This window comes from Molossus molossus, unplaced genomic scaffold, assembly GCF_014108415.1.
Source record: "Molossus molossus isolate mMolMol1 unplaced genomic scaffold, mMolMol1.p scaffold_m16_p_19, whole genome shotgun sequence".
NCBI classification, from domain to species: Eukaryota; Metazoa; Chordata; class Mammalia; order Chiroptera; family Molossidae; genus Molossus; species Molossus molossus.
In genome coordinates this window covers 31,246,686-31,264,755 of record NW_023425354.1, presented here as the reverse complement: position 1 = coordinate 31,264,755, position 18,070 = coordinate 31,246,686, and the positions used below count along the sequence as shown (strand labels likewise).

The following is an 18,070-nucleotide window of genomic DNA, read 5'->3' as shown; positions in this document are numbered from 1 at the left end:
AACCAAGAAGTCCAGTTAAGAGGACTTCCGGCCCTGGCCGGTTTGTCTCAATGGTTAGAGCGTTGGCCTGCGGTCCAGAGAGACTCTGGTTCGGTTCCCGCTAAGGGCATGTACCTCGGTTGCAGTTTGTCCCCGGCCGTGGTTGGGTCGTGCCGGTGGCAACCACTCGATGTTTCTGTCTCTCTCTCTCTCCCTCCTACTCTATCTGAACCAAAAAAAAAGGAAAAATGTCCTTGAGTGAGTATAAAAAAAAAAAAGAGGACTTCTGGTCAAGATGGCGGCATAGGTAAACACGGTATTGCCTCCTCCCACAACCACATCAAAATTACAGCTAAACTACAGAACAACCATCCTTTATAACTGCCTGAAATTGAGCTGAATGGAAGTCCTACACTACAAAATTAAAGAAGCAGCCACATTGAGACTGGTAGGAGGGGTGCAGGCGGACAGGCTGGTCCCATACCAATTGCCCAGCTCAGGGTTCCAGTGCCAGGAAGAGAAGTCCCCGTAACTTCTGGCTGTTAAAACCAGCAGGAACTGAGGCTGAGGGAGCCCCAGGCAGCTGCTTTTAAATGGCCTGAGCACAGACTTACTTGGACCAGCTCCCTCTGATCTTCAGCGCAGAGGGGAGGCAGCTTGAAAGGCACCAGACATGTGGGGAAGAACTGAGTTGTTTGGCATTGGGGCGAGGCCTGGAGAGGCAACTTTCTTCTGGACAGATGTGCTGGTAGAGGCCATTGTTCCTTTGGTGAGTCCTTCCCTCACAGGCCATATGCCTATATGGCCGCCATAGTTGGAACTCCAGTAATCAAGCTCATACTGTTTGCCCAGCCCTGGTGATTCCCTGAGGCCCTGCCCCACCCAACTTTCAGGCCCACCCAAACTATTTTCAGTGGCTTTACCATAGGATTGGCCTGTTTTGGCTCCTGCTTCAGATTTTTCTAGATTCTCTCAAACAAGCAGCATCTGGCCACAGCAAGCCCCATACCTCTTGCTAAGTGGCCCCAGACCTGGAACTAGAAGCCGCCAGCCTTGGTTCACAGCTTGACTTTGTCTTGGCACCTCCAAGCTCAGCACAAAAAGCAGCCATCTTGCAGGTCACTTTGTAGCTTATGCCTGGTGACCCTGGGTAGAACACAGGCAGTGACTGACCTTGCCTCAGAGCCAGCACACCCAGTGGACAGCTTCAGACCATATTGAAGCACCACTACCCAACCACCTCCACAAGTGACACATTCAAGGAATGGACTCAAGGGGTACCAGAGCACTGCTAAGGTAAGTCTTGCCCTGTGTGGTGGTACCCCTGCACAGCTGATCATCCAAGGTAGTCAGAGGTCAGTGGTTCGTGGGCACAGCCAGTCCTTGCAGCTGACCAGCCTGATTAAAACTCTCCCACTAATATGCCAACAGCAATCAAGATTCAATTACAACAGAAGGGTGTAAAGTCCACATGAGGGTCCAGCTAGGTGATCGGGGAGGCTGTACCACTGAACCCTACAGGACACCTACTACAAGAGGCCATCCTGGGAAGCCTAGGAGACTTAGCAACTCTCCCTAATACATAGAAACAATCACAGGGAGGCAGTCAAAATGAGGAGACAAAGAAACGTCCCAAATGAAAGAGCAGAATAAAACTCCAGGAAAAGAACTAAATGAAATGGAGATAAGCAATCTAACAGATGCAGGGTTCAAAAAACTGCTTATAAAGATGTTCAATGAACTTAGTGAGGGCCTCAAGAGCATAATAAAGGACCAGTCAGAAATGAAGGATGCAATAACTGAAATAAAGAATACTTTACAGCCCGGGCCAGTTTGGCTCAGTGGTTAGAGCATCAGCCTGTGGTCCAGAGAGACCCGGGTTCGGGTCCCGCTAAGGGCACATACCTCGGTTGCAGTTTGTCCCCAGCCCTGGTTGGGTCATGTGGGTGGCAACCACTCGATGTGTCCCTTTCACATTGATGTTTCTCTCTCTCTCCTTCCCACTCTATCTGAACAAAAAATGGAAAAATGTACTCAGGTGAGGATAAAAAAAAAAAAAATAGGGAATCAATAGTAGAATAGGTGACGCCAAGAAGCAAACCATCAATTTGGAATACAAGAAAGCAAAAAACACCCAATCAGAACAGCAAAAAGAAAAAAAGAATCCAAAAACATGAGGATTGTATAAGGAGCCTGTGGGATAACTTCAAGCATACCAACATTCGCATCATGGGAGTGCCAGGGAGAAGAGAGGGCAAGAAATTGAAAACCTATTTAAAAAATAATGACAGAAAGCTTCCCTAACTTGGTAAAGGAAACAGACATACAAGTCCAGGAAGCACAGAGAGTTCCAAACAAGATGAACCCAAAGAGGTCCACCAAGACACATCATCATCAAAATGCCAAAGGTTGAAGACAAAGAGAGAATCTTAAAAGCAGCAAGAGAAAAGCAGTTAGTTACCTACAATGGAGCTCCCATAAGGCTATCAGCTGATTTCGCAAAAGAAACTTTGCAGGCCATGAGGGAGTGGCAAGAAGTATTCAAAGTGATGAAAAGCAAGAACCTATAACCAATATTACTCTATTCTGCAAAGCTGTCTTTTAGAATCGATGGACATATAAAGAGTTTCCCAGACAAGAAAAAGCTAAAGGAGTTCATCACCATTGAACCAGTATTATATGAAATGTTGATGGGTCCTCTTGAAGAAGATAAAAAAATATGAACAATAAAATGGCAATAAATACATATCTATCAACAATGAAATCTATAGGGACAGGGCAGGGAGGGAGGGGGAGGGGGGAATCAGTGGGGGGGAAAGGAGAAACATCTGTAACAAAAATAAATTAATAAAAAAACAAATCTACAGACAAAATGAGCAAGCAAAACAGAAACAGACTCATAGATACAGAGAAATTTTGTTGGTTGCCAGATGGGAGGGGAGTTGGGTGACAGTGATGAAGGGAATAAGAAGTACAAATTGGTTGTTAGACTGTTGAACCTCAAAGGGAAGGGGGGAGGTGGGATGGGAGGAGAGAAACCAAATAACTTATATGCATATATACATAACCAATAGACACAGACAACAGTGTGGGGAAAGCAAGAGAGGGGCAGGGTTTGGGAGGAGGGGTTCGGGGGGGAGGGGGACATCTGTGATACATTCAACCATAAAGATAAGTTTAAAAAAAAAGGCCAGTTAAGTGTATGTGTTTGTATGTATTCAGTCTTTCATTAAATGTTCTCACTATCTTAGAGAACTGTCTCAATATACCTTGATCTATACATTCCTTTGTCTTTGGCTATTACTTGTAATTATTTGTATAACTTCTTAAGATTACTTGGTCATTGTTGCTATTCAGAAAGAGGACTAAAGGTGGTTTGCCAGGCTTGTTTGCCATACCTGAACATTTGCCTGGGATATTCATTTACCTGAGGACAGTGCAGATGCCTGGTATTTAGCTTCTCTTCTCTCTCATCCCAGACTGAGAACTGTATAAGACAAATTTACTTCTTGTTGAGTGGGAAAATCCCAGGCAGATCCTTGCTTATAGTCTTAAACCTGTAGTCTTGGAATTAGCTCTCTGTCGTCCCTGAACATCCACACCCCACATTTTGGTCTTAGTTCATATACCTCCCAGTTCACTTAAAAGGGATGTAGGGTGGAAAGAAAGGAATTGACACCTTTGAGTGTCTGTTGTAAGGTAGGCACTGAACTGGGTGCTTTAGAAATATTATCCCAATAGCCCTGAAGGGTGGGAATTATGATCTCTATTTTATAGATGAGGAAGTAGAATTTTAGAAGTAGTTTTTCAACTTCACATACCTCTGGTAGATAATTATGGAACTTGCCCACATCATCATCTAGTTTAGAAGAAGCTGTGATGTGGTTCCAGAAATAGAGATTGTGAATGTGTATGTGTTGTTCTAAACTGGCAGAGACATGCAGGATCCTTTTCAACACATCTTTTATCCCTAATCACAGACCTGACACATGTGTTGGGTAGATAGGGTATTTCCAGATTGTTTATCCTACCGGGGCTTGTGGTGACCATCCAAACTCTCTGGTTTACAGTTGGGACCCCTGATTCCAGCAGGATGGCCCAATGGAATCAGCTACAGCAGCTCGACACACGGTACCTGGAGCAGCTTCATCAGCTGTACAGTGACAGCTTCCCAATGGAGCTGCGGCAGTTCCTGGCCCCTTGGATTGAGAGCCAAGATTGGTAAGTCCTTCTCGAGAAACTCCCCAAATTGCTAGGTTTTGGTTTGCATCAAGAAGCATGATCTGCTCTAGCTTAACTTTGTGCTATTTCATTGAAAAAAATGTATGGGTACAGGTGATGGGGTAAAAGAGATCAGGAGATAAAGAGCTACTCAGCCTTGTATAAACATTTTCTGTATTAGAAACACGCACCAGCAGCTACCTTTTGGCACGTCAAACAGGTCAAACAGCCTGCTTGCTGGTAGATATTTTCAGTACTGATTTGGATGCCACTGACTTGGTGAGATCCTCAGTGTGTTCTGATACTTCAGAGACGTGCTACAAATATTTTTTTTATCTGAATGAGGATTCTGTTATGGGTAGAAGTTTGGGTCCTTACTTCTGACTTTCTTTTAATTAAAGGAGAAACAGTAAGAGAAATAGACTTGTTCATAGAGGAGATAATGGCATAGAATTTCAGCATCTATTTTTTTTTTTATTTTAACATGTTCAGATTCACCTATTAATTTTGGTTTAATTCAGGCCTATGGCTTAGCTTTTCCAGAATTTGGCAAAGTGCCAGGGCGGGATTCAGAGCTATTGGAGATAGGCCATCCTACCCTGGGATTGCTTATTTACTACTAATAATCCGACCACAGAGTTGACCGATAATTTATTTGTTTTGTTTTTTATCCTCACCCTAGGACATTTTTCCATTTTTTTGTTCAGATAGAGTGGGAGGGAGAGAGAGAAACATCGATGTGAAAGGGACACATCGAGTGGCTGCCACCTGCACAACCAACCAGGGCCAGGGACAAACTGCAACCGAGGTACATGCCCTTAGCGGGAACCGAACCCGGGTCTCTCTGGACCGCAGGCCGACGCTCTAAACGCTGAGCCAAACTGGTCAGGGCAATTTATTAGTTTTTAAGTACTGAGAAAAAAAAAATTTTTTTTTATTGCATTTAGAGAGAGAGGAAGGAAGCGGGAGAGAGAGATAGAAACATTGATGAGAAAGAACACCAATTGGCTGCCTCCTGCATGCCCTCTACTGGGAATTGAGCCTACAACCTGGGCATGTGCCCTGATCAGGAATCAAACCAGTGACCTCTTGGTGCGTGGGTCGATGCTCAACCACTGAGCCACACCAACTGGGCTTGACCAAGAATTCAAAGCAAAACAACATATCAGTCCACTTCACTCAAATATTTTATAAGTATAGATTATGGCAGTGGCTAACAATATTTAGAATAATTGTTTATAATTATTAAGTAGCTTATATTTATTGTTGCTGAGCAAGATAAATCTAAAATGATGAGTGGGTTAAAGTATTGTTTTTTCCTCCTTGATGCTGAATGTGTGTGTGTGTGTGTGTAGGTTTCAGAATCATTTTTTATTATTCTTCCTTTTCCTAGGGCTTATGCAGCCAGCAAAGAATCACATGCCACTTTGGTGTTTCATAATCTCTTGGGTGAGATTGACCAGCAGTACAGCCGCTTCCTACAAGAATCAAATGTTCTCTATCAGCACAATCTGCGAAGAATCAAGCAGTTCCTTCAGGTGTGATGAGAAACTGAAGTATAAGAGAAGGGTTTTAGCTTTCTTTCCTGGAAGTTTTTTTTTTTTTTTCCTCATTTGGCTAAATAATGAGCACCTATCTTGAACTTTAAATAAAAGGAGAAGTAATTAGCCCTTTTCCAAATCTCTGTATACATGCCCATGAGCATCATTATGTGAAGTTCACTTCTTTCCTCAATTGAAGTAATAATGTGATTGTTATGTTACTATTATATTAGCATGTTAATAACATGATTGTAACCAGATCCCCTCATAGGAAGATGACTTATTTATTTATGTTTTTAATCCTCACCTGAGGACATGCTTAGAGAGAGTAAGGGAGAGAAAAAGAGAGAGAGAAACATTGATCAATTGCATTCTGTATGAGCCCCGACTGGGGATTGAACGTCAAACCTAGGTATGTTCCCTGACTGGGAATCGAACCAGCAACGCTTTGGACAGGATGATGCTCAACCAACTGAGCCACTTCGGCTGGGCAATTCTTACTTTTATTTATTTATTTATTTATTTATTTATTTATTTATTTATTTATTTATTTTTCTTTATTGATTTTAGAGGGAGTGGGAAAGAGAGAGAGAAACACTGATGAGAGAACATCCATTGGCCACCTCCTGCATGCCCCGCACTGGGGATTGGGCCTACAACCTGGGCATGTGCCCTGACCAGGAATCGAACTGGTGAACTCTTGGTGCATGGGTCTACTCTCAACCACTGAGCCACACCGGCTGGGCGCAACTCTTACTTTTAAATGTTAAAAGTTTGGCCATAATTGGATGCTCTGGACAAAGTGCGTTACCTCCCTGTAAGACCAGGATAACAGACTGTCCAAACAATCAGAAGATATGCCTTCTCTCACAGTAGTACAGCTCATCATGACTGCTTTTCTTCTCTCCTCCTCTTCATCTCCCACTGATTGCAGCCAGGACTTGAGGCCCTCGTTCTATTGCTTCATGTAGTAAATGTAATGCTCAGCTTATGAGGAATTTAGCTTTAAGTCGGCAAAGTTTGGTCCACATCTTTTTAGTCTACCAGTGCTTTTCATTCTCCGTCTCTCCTATTTATAGAGCAGGTATCTTGAGAAGCCGATGGAGATTGCCCGAATTGTGGCCCGGTGCCTGTGGGAAGAGTCCCGCCTCCTCCAAACCGCAGCCACTGCAGCCCAGGTAAGACCTGGAAAGAAACAAGTGCTGTTGAAGATGTGCTTCCCTTCTTGTGTAATAAGACGTGCTTGCTTGTATATATGGTTGTTAGGATATACACTGTGCTCCAGCATAAAAGTGGGTGTCAACTGGGTGTTTTGGGTTTTTTTAATTCTATACAATGAAAATAACTTTATTTTTATCCTGAGTATATAATGCATTCTTCCCCTTAAAATTTTTAAAAACATTACAGAAAAGTACAAGGAAAAAGTTTTTAAAATATGTGAAAGATCACTCACTCCCTCTATTGTTTCTTCCCAAGAAACCAACATTAATAAGCTGCTACATCACACCTTTCTCCAGGCTCATATAAACTATATAAAATGCACACACACACATTATATTTTAATGGGTTTACTTCCCTTCACCTTGCTGTCTTCATTTGATGTTATATCATGCAAATCCTCCTAAGTGAAGTAATATAAAGCTAACTCGTTATTTTAAATTTGCTGCATTATCATCTGTGGTGTAGAGTTGCTATACTTTATTCAGTTACCCTCCTTCAATAGACGTTCACTTCATTCTGGTGTTTTTTCCCCATTATAAGTACTACTGCAATGTTTCTCTCTATATCTTTATATATTCATGCTTTGGTTTCTCTATGATAGATTTCTAGGCTGTCTGTTTTTTATAAAGTTTTTTAGAACACAGCCACATACATTACAATGTGCATCGTCTGTGGCTGCTTCTGTGCTGCAATGGCAACACTGAGTACTTGTGGCAGGGCCTATATGACCCACAAAGCCAAAAATATTTACCACCGTGCCCTTAGAAAGTTTGCAGCCCGTGACATAGAGTCCCAGTTGGAGATCTGAGGCCTTAACACAAGCCTCACTGTTATTTTCTTTCTTTACATCATCTGGCATATTCTTAAGTGTCTTTTATGGGTAAAGCACAAGGAGATAGGAGGATGAGTAGACATGATCTCTGCTACCAGAGCTCTCAGTCTATTTTTTTTTTTCGTACGTGCCCCTAGCGGGAACCGAACCCGGGACTCTCTGGTCCATAGGCCAACACTCCAACCACTGAGCCAAACTGGCCAGGGCAGAGCTCTCAGTCTAATTGGGATTATAGGTACACAAACACTCTTTGTACAAAAAACATACAGGAGGATGTGGGTCATTTTGCCTAAGGAAGTTGAATAATGTAACCCAGGAGAGCAAAATTGAGTTTGAAGGTGACTGAGTTCAGGTGTGCTTGGGCAGAAGCACAGGCTTGGCTGAGTGGACAGCATGTGGGGAGGTAGAGTGTGAAAACATGCTGTATTGGGGAAAAGTGGGTGTTTTGGGGTGACTGAAGCCCAGGAAGGGAAGGTTTAAGTTGTTACGAGATTGTGTGAAACATCTGTCTGTGCTGAGCTGAGATGTTTATACTTGGAAGCAGTGAGAGACCATAGTTTACAAAGGTATTAGAGGTAGGTTTCTGTAGGTGATAATAATCACATCTATTTTTCCCCCTTTAAGTGCAGTACCAATTGAGAAATAGACATGGGAGTCGAATACAGATTAAGATATCAGCTGTATTGTAGGTAAAACAAGACTGGAAAGTGTGGCTTGGGTGGGTAGCCATAGGGCTTTCTGATGCCTGCCCCCTGCCCCTGAGTTAGATCTTGGGGTGAAGAGACTGGGTTTATAGAGCAGCAATTCCCCAGCTAGCCATATGGAGCTTCAGAGACCATAGACTCACACCCACTGAACACAGAGATTGGCCTCTAGAACTGCTTCTAGACTTCAGGCCCTCATTCCTGCCCCAGATGTGCCCCAGGAAGGCAAGAGTGGGAGGAGGCACCAGCTAGAGTGCCAGGTTCTTTGAAGATCTCTGTGTGTTGTCTGTCTCCCAGTTTCACCAATCAGATGAGTCACCTGCTATGAAGAGAATAAGTAGGGGTGGAGGTAGCCTTCTCAAAACTTCTAAGGGTAGTTTGTATTCTGTGGGCTTGGGTAGGGACCATGGAAAAGGGAGAGAATGGTTCTCTCTAAAACTGGCATGTTTAGATCTATTTTGGAGACTTCTGATAGCAGTGTACAGAACAGATTGCAAGTGAGAGAGTTTAGAGACAAAAAGATCAACAGTTTGGGTTGAAACTGAGCCAGTGGCACTAGAGATGGATTTGAGATTATGGAATGTAGAGCCAGGAGGACCTGGTGATTCTGAAATTAAAGACAACTGTGAATTTCTAACTTGTTGCACTGGGTATATAAGATCTTTTCTGTACTCTCAGTTCTGTTCCATTGATTGATATCTCTGTCCTGTACCAGTATGACACTGCCTTGATCACCACAGCTTTTACATGGTCTTTTTAAAAAAATTTTATCAGAAGATAAAAATAGGGTACTATTACTTTGACAAAACGTATCATTTTTAAGTTTCATGAGCTATTTGACATTTTTAAGGTACCAGCCTCCCCTTCTACTTTAAGATACTATGTTTTGATACGGCATTTCAATCCAGGAAAGAATGGTTATTTATTATCCCATAGAAATGTATTGGACACTATATACCTTTAATTAGGCATCCAAAATCTGCTGTCATAAATTGTTCTGAAGTTTTTTACATCCTTACCTAGAATGTGCTTTTAGAAGTTAGGGATCATGTCTTAGCTCAATATGTGGTCTCCTAGTGCAATACACAGAGTAGGAGTTGAAAGGCTAAGGACACAGGTAAAACTATGCGAGAGCTTCCTAGACACCACACCGACAGCTGGCCACTGCAGAACTGCCCGTTGTAACAGCCAGCACGCTGCCTGTTCCCCTCCCTTCACAATGGCAGCAGCATCTCAGACCAAACAGGAAGGGCAGTGCAGTGGGATGAAGATTGGACAGAGATATTTTTTCCCCATATTTCCCACATTCACTTGTGTCGACTCCCTTTTTTGGCAGCAAGGGGGCCAGGCCAACCACCCCACAGCTGCCGTGGTGACAGAGAAGCAGCAGATGCTGGAGCAGCACCTACAGGATGTTCGGAAGCGAGTACAGGTAAAACAAGTCTGGGGAGAAGGACATTTCTTGAGGACCTTGCCTGTGGGTTCTGCTTGTATCTTTTTTGAGGTTTTGACTTCATTTTCATTCTTCTCAGAGACTTTCTTTTCCCTCTCCCCAAGGAATTATTTTCTATTATATTTGTTTCTTTGTTTGAACAGGATCTAGAACAGAAAATGAAAGTGGTAGAGAACCTCCAGGATGACTTTGATTTCAACTATAAAACCCTCAAGAGTCAAGGAGGCAAGTGAATATTAGAGACATTAAAAGTCTGTAGAAAGTGAGTTTATGTTACTTGGGTTTCAGGACTTATTTGTGTTGATTTTGTGTTCAGACTTTGGGGGTGGGTGTCCTTAGGGGCTACTGTTGCTTAAGGGAGCCTAGTTACTAAGGATAGGAGTGTTCCCTCAGGTCAAGGAGTTTTTCCTACCTCCACAGACATGCAAGATCTGAATGGAAACAACCAGTCAGTGACCAGGCAGAAGATGCAGCAGCTAGAACAGATGCTGACTGCACTGGACCAGATGCGGCGAGTAAGAACATGGGACAACTCCCCCTGCATGTCTCACTCACCTGGGGATCTCGGCATCTCATGGCAGAATCTGCCTGGTTTCCAAGTTCCTTCTCTGGAAATGACTGCAGCATATGGTTAGAGACCGTCTGAGGAAATGTTTTCTGACTTTGTTTTGGTTTCCAACCAGAGTATCGTGAGTGAGCTGGCGGGGCTTTTGTCAGCTATGGAGTACGTGCAGAAAACTCTCACGGACGAGGAGCTGGCTGACTGGAAGAGGCGGCAACAGATTGCTTGCATTGGAGGCCCTCCCAACATCTGCTTAGATCGTCTAGAAAACTGGTAAGAGAGAAAGAAGTTTCTCCTTTCCTTCTAGAAGGCTGTGCTAAGTTATGGTCATAACTATAGGCTCAATGAGTTGGTATTATATCTCAAAGGTGGGGACTTTAACAGTAAATTTAGCTCTAAGAGTTAAAGCTTTCACTTTATTTGGTTAATTTTAAAAATAAAAGTGTATTAATATTACCATATTTTAAATCTATTTTATAATTTAAATAAAGCTTTTGGTTTAACTGTATTTACTAGGCTAAATTTTAGATAAATTTTATTTTTGTTACTTTTTAAAATTGATTTTAGAGAGAGGGAGAGAGATGTAAGAAACATTGATCCATTGCCTCCTGCACATACTCCGACCAGAGATAAAATCCACAATCTGGGTATGTGCCCTGACTGGGAATCGAACCTGCTACCTTTTGGTGTATAGGATGATGCTCTAACCAACTGAGCCACACTGGCCAGGGCTAGGCTAGATTTTAAGTTTCAGTTACTTTAATAATCTAAAATGACACAAGGGGGGAAAGTTCAAATTCAGAAAATTAATAGACAGAAGAAAAGTCTTTTGAAATGGAATTATTCAGAGCTACTTCATTAAGATTTTGGTGACCATTACTCTAGACAGCTGTTGTTGTACATATACACATAAAGATAGAAATCTGAATGTTTTCACACTAGTGGGATTGTTCCTTATATGCTCTTCTGTGATCTGCTCTTTTACGTCTTCTTCTGGCAGAACTGTATGAACACCCTTGATATGTAAGGCCCAATAATGAATGGGTTGCACCAGCTTAAATAAACTAGGAGAAACTTGACATAATGGGAACCCAGATACACAGAGTCTGAAATTGGAAATTTAAGTCAACTCTATGTGAGAATGCCTGTTTGTTCATATCTTCAATAACTCTGAGTTTTGTTAATTTACTGAAAGCAATTTTATTTTATTTTTTATTTATTTATTTATTTTTTTATCCTCACCTGAGGACATTTTTCCATTTTTTGTTCAAATAGAGTGGGAGGGAGGGAGGAAAAGAGGAGAGAGAGAGAGAGAGAGAGAGAAAGAAACATTAACGTGAAAGGGACACATCGAGTGGCCGCCACCCGCACAACCCAACCAGGGCCGGGGACAAACTGCAGCCGAGGTACATGCCCTTAGCGGGAACCGAACCCGGTCTCTCCTGACCACAGGCCGATGTTCTAACCGCTGAGCCAGACCGGCCAGGGCTGAAAGCAATTTTAAATGGTTTCTGATCAGGGAACCAAAGAGCTTTAGTTCTGGAATGGGAGAATATAAGTGCCAGAAGGGAGTCAGGGGGCTCAGAAGTCCCATCAACTGCCCTGTCCCACCCCTTCCCCTCTTCCCAGCACCTTTCACCTTCTCTCTTTGATGGTAAAATATACATCACATGAAATTTACCGTTTGTATGTGTATAATTTGGAAGCATTAAATAAGAAAAGGGGGAATTTATTTTGCCTTGTTAAAATAATCCCCTCCTAAAATGTTACATTTCAAAGAAGAAGGTAGGCACAGAGGAAGATGTGTCAAAACTTATGCTCCTGAGCCCTGGCCGGTTTGGCTCAGCGGTTAGAGCGTCGGCCTGCGGTCTGGAGAGACCCGGGTTCGGTTCCCGCTAAGGGCATGTACCTCGGTTGCAGTTTGTCCCCGGCCCTGGTCGGTCGTGCGGGTGGCAGCCACTCGATGTGTTCCTTTCACATCGATGTTTCTCTCTCTCTCTCTCTGTTCCTCTCTCTCCCTCCCACTCTACCTGAACAAAAAAATGGGAAAATGTCCTCGGGTGAGGATTAAAAAACAAAACAAAAAAAAACAAACTTATGCTCCTGGGAGATATTTAACAGAGTTATTATTTTAGGGGACTGCATAGTGGTGTTTTTTTCTGCAGTATTTCATTCTCCTCATTTACCTGTGTAGCCTCCCTCAGGTAACTGCTAACTTTCTTATTTTTTGGCAGGATAACCTCATTAGCAGAATCTCAACTTCAGACTCGCCAACAAATTAAGAAACTGGAGGAGTTGCAGCAAAAAGTTTCCTACAAAGGGGACCCCATTGTACAGCACCGGCCAATGCTGGAGGAGAGAATTGTGGAGCTCTTTAGAAACTTAATGAAAAGGTAACTTAGAATCCTTGTCCCTTGCCCTCACCCCCCCGACCACCGCCCCAGTTATTTCCTTAAACCAGAGACTGGCTCACTTCAGAAGCACAGAATGAAGACTGGCCCATGCGTAGTGTGTAAACTGCTGTCCTTCTCTTTCTCTGTCAGTGCCTTTGTGGTTGAGCGGCAGCCCTGCATGCCCATGCATCCCGACCGGCCATTGGTCATCAAGACTGGTGTCCAGTTTACTACTAAAGTCAGGTGGGCCAAGGCACTTCCACTTTTGGTAGCTATTTTATTAAGAGATGTTCTTAGGACAGAGCAGCGTTGGTGGCCAGGGTTGTTCTTCACAGGCATCACAGGCAGTACTATGGCGGGTATGGAATGTATTGGCATGATATCGACTTGCTCTTTGTTTCTTCTGTCAAAAGTTAAGGAACAGTCATCTCTTTGAGGTTACCAGGCATATTCCTGTGATTCCAGTCCTACAGTCTGAGACCACAGTGTCTCCTTCTGCCCTTCAAAAGGGGAAAAATACCAATTGTTTTCTGTTCTTTGAGCCTACTTTTGAGGATTTTAAGGGAAAAGAGTAAGGCTTAGTGATATAGAAGCTAAGGGGGACCACAGGGCGGGTGGGTGGTGGGCCTGCAGGGTGGAGTGTTACTTTCACACTCAAGTCAGACAGGTATGCTGGGGTTTGCCCTTCTGCAGTGAAATTTCCCCCCTTCGAAATTGGTTTGGTGTTGGGTTTCAGGTTTAATAGGAAGAAAACCAGCTGCAGGGTGTGTATTCCTGTAATATTTTTTATGAAATGGCTTTTATTATCCTTTGGTGAATCTCTCACAACTCTGTCCAAGTTCTTAGGCTTTTTTTCAGTACCTTTAGCCTAAAGGGGTGATACTTAAGATCAAAGATGGAACTGGAAGAAAGAGGAATTTGGAATTGTCATTTATTTACCTCTTAGAAATGAAGAGTTATGGATTTTATAATTCTTTAGCTAGAAGTTGCTGGGCAGGGGGAGTGCCTACTGACTTTTTCTTTTTAACTAGATTATTTTTTTCTTTGCTCAGAATTTTCCTTTTCTTCTTTTTTTTTGAAATAGATTGCTGGTCAAATTCCCCGAATTAAATTATCAGCTTAAAATTAAAGTGTGCATTGACAAGTAAGTACTCCTTATCTTAGCTCTTTTTTCTCTTTTTTAAATGACAGAGAAATGAGAACTTTGACAGACCTGTGAACTTAAGAGACTTTATCTCCATTCAGAGATCTTTGTTTTTTTGAACACAAGTTTTCATAAGACCTGCAGAGCGTTGTCATTTACGTGCCTGAACAAAACCACAAAGCTAGTGGTGTACCGATTTGAGTTGTGATTGCTGTTGTGACTTTGAGTCCCTCCATTTCTTTAATTTTTTTACTGGTAAATATAATTTATTCATATTATGTAAAACTGAGAATATAATGGGGAAATTGGTCTACGCTTCACCACGATGGAATAATTTTCAAAATTTGACAATACCTTTCAAAAATTAAAAGGCACATACACTTGGAAGAGATTAGAAAAGAGAAAATATATTCTTATTTTTAGGTAATATAATTATTTATCTGGAAATTTCATCAGAATAAACTGGGAAATAATTACTAATTAAATAAAGGACTTGAGGAAGGTAGTAGGTTTAATAAATAAATAAGCAAAATTAGTAACTTTAACCATATATTAGCATTAACCAGTTAGAAATTATAATAGTAAAATTATCTCACAATAAGCAAAAAAAGTAAAAATATATTGTGATCAGCTTAAATGAAATGTTTAAGATCTATTTGAAGAAAACTATGACACTTTACTGAGGGAGGGAGATTGTAAAAAGTGGTGAGACAAATCATATTCCTGGATTGTAGGCTTCGAATTTTATTATAAAGATGTTGATCCTTTTCAGTTAATACAACACCAACCAAAATGCAAATAGGATTTTTTTCTATGAGATTTTTTAAAACTCTCTCTTTTTTTTTTTTTTATCATCCTCACCCGAGGACATTTTTTGATATTTTGTTTAGATAGAACAGGAGCGAGAGAGAGAAACATCAACGTGAAAGGGACACATTGAGTGGTTGCCACCCACACGACCTATCCAAAGTCGGGGACAAACTGCAACCAAGGTACGCGCCCTTAGCGGGAACCGCTTAGTGGGTCTCTCTGGACCACAGGCCGAAGCTCTAACTGCTGAGCCAAACCGGCCAGGGCTTGACTTACTTTTCAAGTTGTATCTTAGATGGAAAAAAAAATAACCACAGGTAGCTTTTTTATAAAGGATTTATTTACTTTTAATTATGGTAAAAAATTTAACATAAAATTTACCAACTTAACCATTTTTAAGTGTATATAGTTCAGTAGTGTTGTGTGTTTTCACATTGTTGTACAACAGATCTCCAGAACCTTTTCATCTTGCAAAGTCAAAACTATATCATTGAACAACAAATCCCCATTTCCCTCTCATCCCAGCCCCTGGCAACCACCATTCTACTTTCAAAACCTTTTTTTTTTTTCTTAAAAAAACCCTCACCCGAGGATATTTTTTCCATTTATCTTCAGATAGAGTAGGAGGGAGGGACATGGCCGGGGCGTGGGGGGGGGGTTAGGTGGGGGGTGGACATTGACATGAGAGGAACATGTCGACTGGTTGTCTCCCGCTTGATCCTGACCAGGGCAGGGGGATGAACCAAAACCAAGCTATGTGCCCTTGGCGGGAATCGAACCTGCAACTCATTGGTCCCCGGGCCGGTGCTCTAACCACTTAGCAAACCTGCTAGGGCTCAAAAATATTTAAAATAAATAAATAAAAATAATGGGATGTGGTGTGAAAAGCAGCCCTACCAGATATTACAATGTATTACAGCCCTGGCCAGTTTGGCTCAGCAGTTAGAGCATCGACCTGCAGACCAAAGAGCCGCAGGTTTAATTTCCATTCAAGGGCATGTACCTCCATTGCAGGTTCAATCCCTGGCCCCTGTCAAGGTCATGTGGGAGGCAGCCAATCAATGTGTCTCTCTCACACTGATGTTTCTTTCTCTCTCTCTCTCTCTCTCTCTCTCTCTCTCTCTCTCTCTCTCTGTTCCTCCCTCCTACTCTATCTAAAAAAAACAATGGAAAAATATCCTCGGGTGAGGATTAAAAAAAAAAAGTATTTCAAAGTTTCAGTTACTAAATGAGTATGTTACTAGGGCAGGAATAAACTAATCATGAAAACAAAATTCTAAATTTAAAAGTAGACTTCAGGTTTATATAAGGAATTAATGTATGTTTAAAATGATACCTCAAATAAGTGAGGAAAGAATGTATTAATCATTAAGTGGTTTGGGTACAACTTGGTATTGGGGGATTCAAATGAGAAGCTAGTTTTACTTTTTACTGTCCCTGAGAATAAATTCCAGATGTATTTACATGTTTAAAACAAACATTATCTCACCCTGGCTGGTGTGGCTCAGTTGGTTGGTGTTGTCCCATGTACTAAAAGGCTGCTTGCTGAGTTCCAGTCAGGGCACATGCCTGGGTTTCGGGCTCAATCCCCAGTAGGGGACATGGGGGAGGCAGCTGGAAACAGGTTAAATAAACATAGGGAGACTTTCCTGATAATGAGGACTCTTAAGTTCTAAAATGTACTTTCAACATTAAAGATTAAAAAAAAAAATACATAAAAATAAAATGTGATATATGGAAATACATCTTTCAAATGGTTTAAAAATTGATCAGTTTTCTTCTGTAAACCCACTTGGAATGCACTATTTAATTTTAAAAAATTATTAATTCTAAAAAATATAAGTGAATATGTAGCAATGGAGAAGGGCTTTTAAAACAGTATAAAATCATAAAAAAAGAAAAGACCAAGAAATGTGACTATATAAAAAGACTACATTAAAAAACATAGAGGTAAGGGACAGTGGACATACTGGGAATAGTATATCAAATGCAATGCTCTGAGTTGCAGGTAACAGTAAACCTTTACAGAAAATCCAGTGTGACTTAAATAATAAGGAAGTTGGCAACCCAGTATAACTGGAAATGCAGAGTTAGGACAAGTTCCTGATGGTGAGATCAGTGACTCATTGATAGCATCAAGAACCCAGTTTGTCCCTTCTCTGTCATCATAAGCATCACCTGCATTGCAAGGTTTTCTCTGGGTTGCAACATGGTTGCTTGTATTAAAGGCTACATGCTCCCTTTCTAATGTTCAGCTGAAGCTATGGAATGTAAATCCAGCCTGAGATGTAATTCCTTCCCAGTCTGATTAAGACCATGTAGGTCATGTCTTCACCCCCGTGGACCACTGCACTGTGACTGTGAGCACGCTATGTTCTGATGGACTTAATGCTCAGGATCCCCTGGAGGTGGGGATATGAGAAGGGGACCTGAGCAGAATCAAAGTTCTGCTAGGAAGAGGACAGTTGATGCTGGGTAGGCAAACAGCTTTGTCTACTACTTAAGCACGTACAGGGTTGTTATGTTTCACATATAAAATATAATTGAATAGTTTATAGAAATTCCCAGCAGCACAGCAGTTTTTCTATCAGAATAAATTATAGGCATTTAAAGTAGATTTTTAAAAAAGAAACATGGGGCCTGTTTTATTAACACTGGGTTTGTGTTCTTAACAGAGACTCTGGGGATGTAGCAGCTCTCAGAGGGTAAGTTCAGCCTAGAGGCTTCCTTTTGTTCTGTTAAATCTAATTTTGTCCTCTAGCCACTCAGTCACTTATGTGGTTGGTTTTTCTCCTGTGATTCAGATCCCGGAAATTTAACATTCTGGGCACAAACACAAAAGTCATGAACATGGAAGAATCCAACAACGGCAGCCTCTCTGCAGAATTCAAACACTTGGTAAGCAGGAGAAACCTGGTCCCCTTTTCCTAGGGCCTCTGGCAGAGGGAGTGGGTAGGGGACAGCTTCATGTGACAGAGGTGCTCTTTGCTTTTTTTACAGACCCTGAGAGAACAAAGATGTGGTAATGGGGGCCGAGCCAATTGTGATGTAAGTTGTGTTGGGGATGAAAGCCAGCTGAGAGGGTGTTCTTTGAGGGGGAAGAAAAAGGACCCAGAATTGCCAACCTGCTGTTTCAGCAGTAGCCATTCAGAAAAGTCGCTGTGAGCCAAAATGACATGATCAGAAGCTTCATCTTCCGGGTGTTCTCGG

General features: G+C 41.8%; 1 protein-coding gene across 8 annotated transcripts in view; it reads left to right on the top strand.

Moving 5' to 3' along the window:
• Nucleotides 1-18,070, top strand: part of STAT3 (signal transducer and activator of transcription 3) — a 63,993-nt gene that overhangs the window by 33,689 nt on the left and 12,234 nt on the right. For 7 of the 8 annotated variants that reach the window (XM_036269555.1, XM_036269554.1, XM_036269548.1 and 4 more), the window contains exons 2-14: nt 4,050-4,200; nt 5,594-5,738; nt 6,821-6,919; nt 9,835-9,930; nt 10,095-10,176; nt 10,372-10,466; nt 10,635-10,786; nt 12,748-12,906; nt 13,057-13,149; nt 13,991-14,050; nt 17,536-17,565; nt 17,665-17,758; nt 17,861-17,908. In XM_036269555.1, the coding sequence (XP_036125448.1) occupies nt 4,073-4,200; nt 5,594-5,738; nt 6,821-6,919; nt 9,835-9,930; nt 10,095-10,176; nt 10,372-10,466; nt 10,635-10,786; nt 12,748-12,906; nt 13,057-13,149; nt 13,991-14,050; nt 17,536-17,565; nt 17,665-17,758; nt 17,861-17,908 (1,281 nt within the window). In that variant the 5' untranslated portion in view covers nt 4,050-4,072. The remainder of the gene's footprint in view (nt 1-4,049; nt 4,201-5,593; nt 5,739-6,820; nt 6,920-9,834; nt 9,931-10,094; nt 10,177-10,371; nt 10,467-10,634; nt 10,787-12,747; nt 12,907-13,056; nt 13,150-13,990; nt 14,051-17,535; nt 17,566-17,664; nt 17,759-17,860; nt 17,909-18,070) is intronic. The other variant, XM_036269550.1, reaches the window with a different exon arrangement.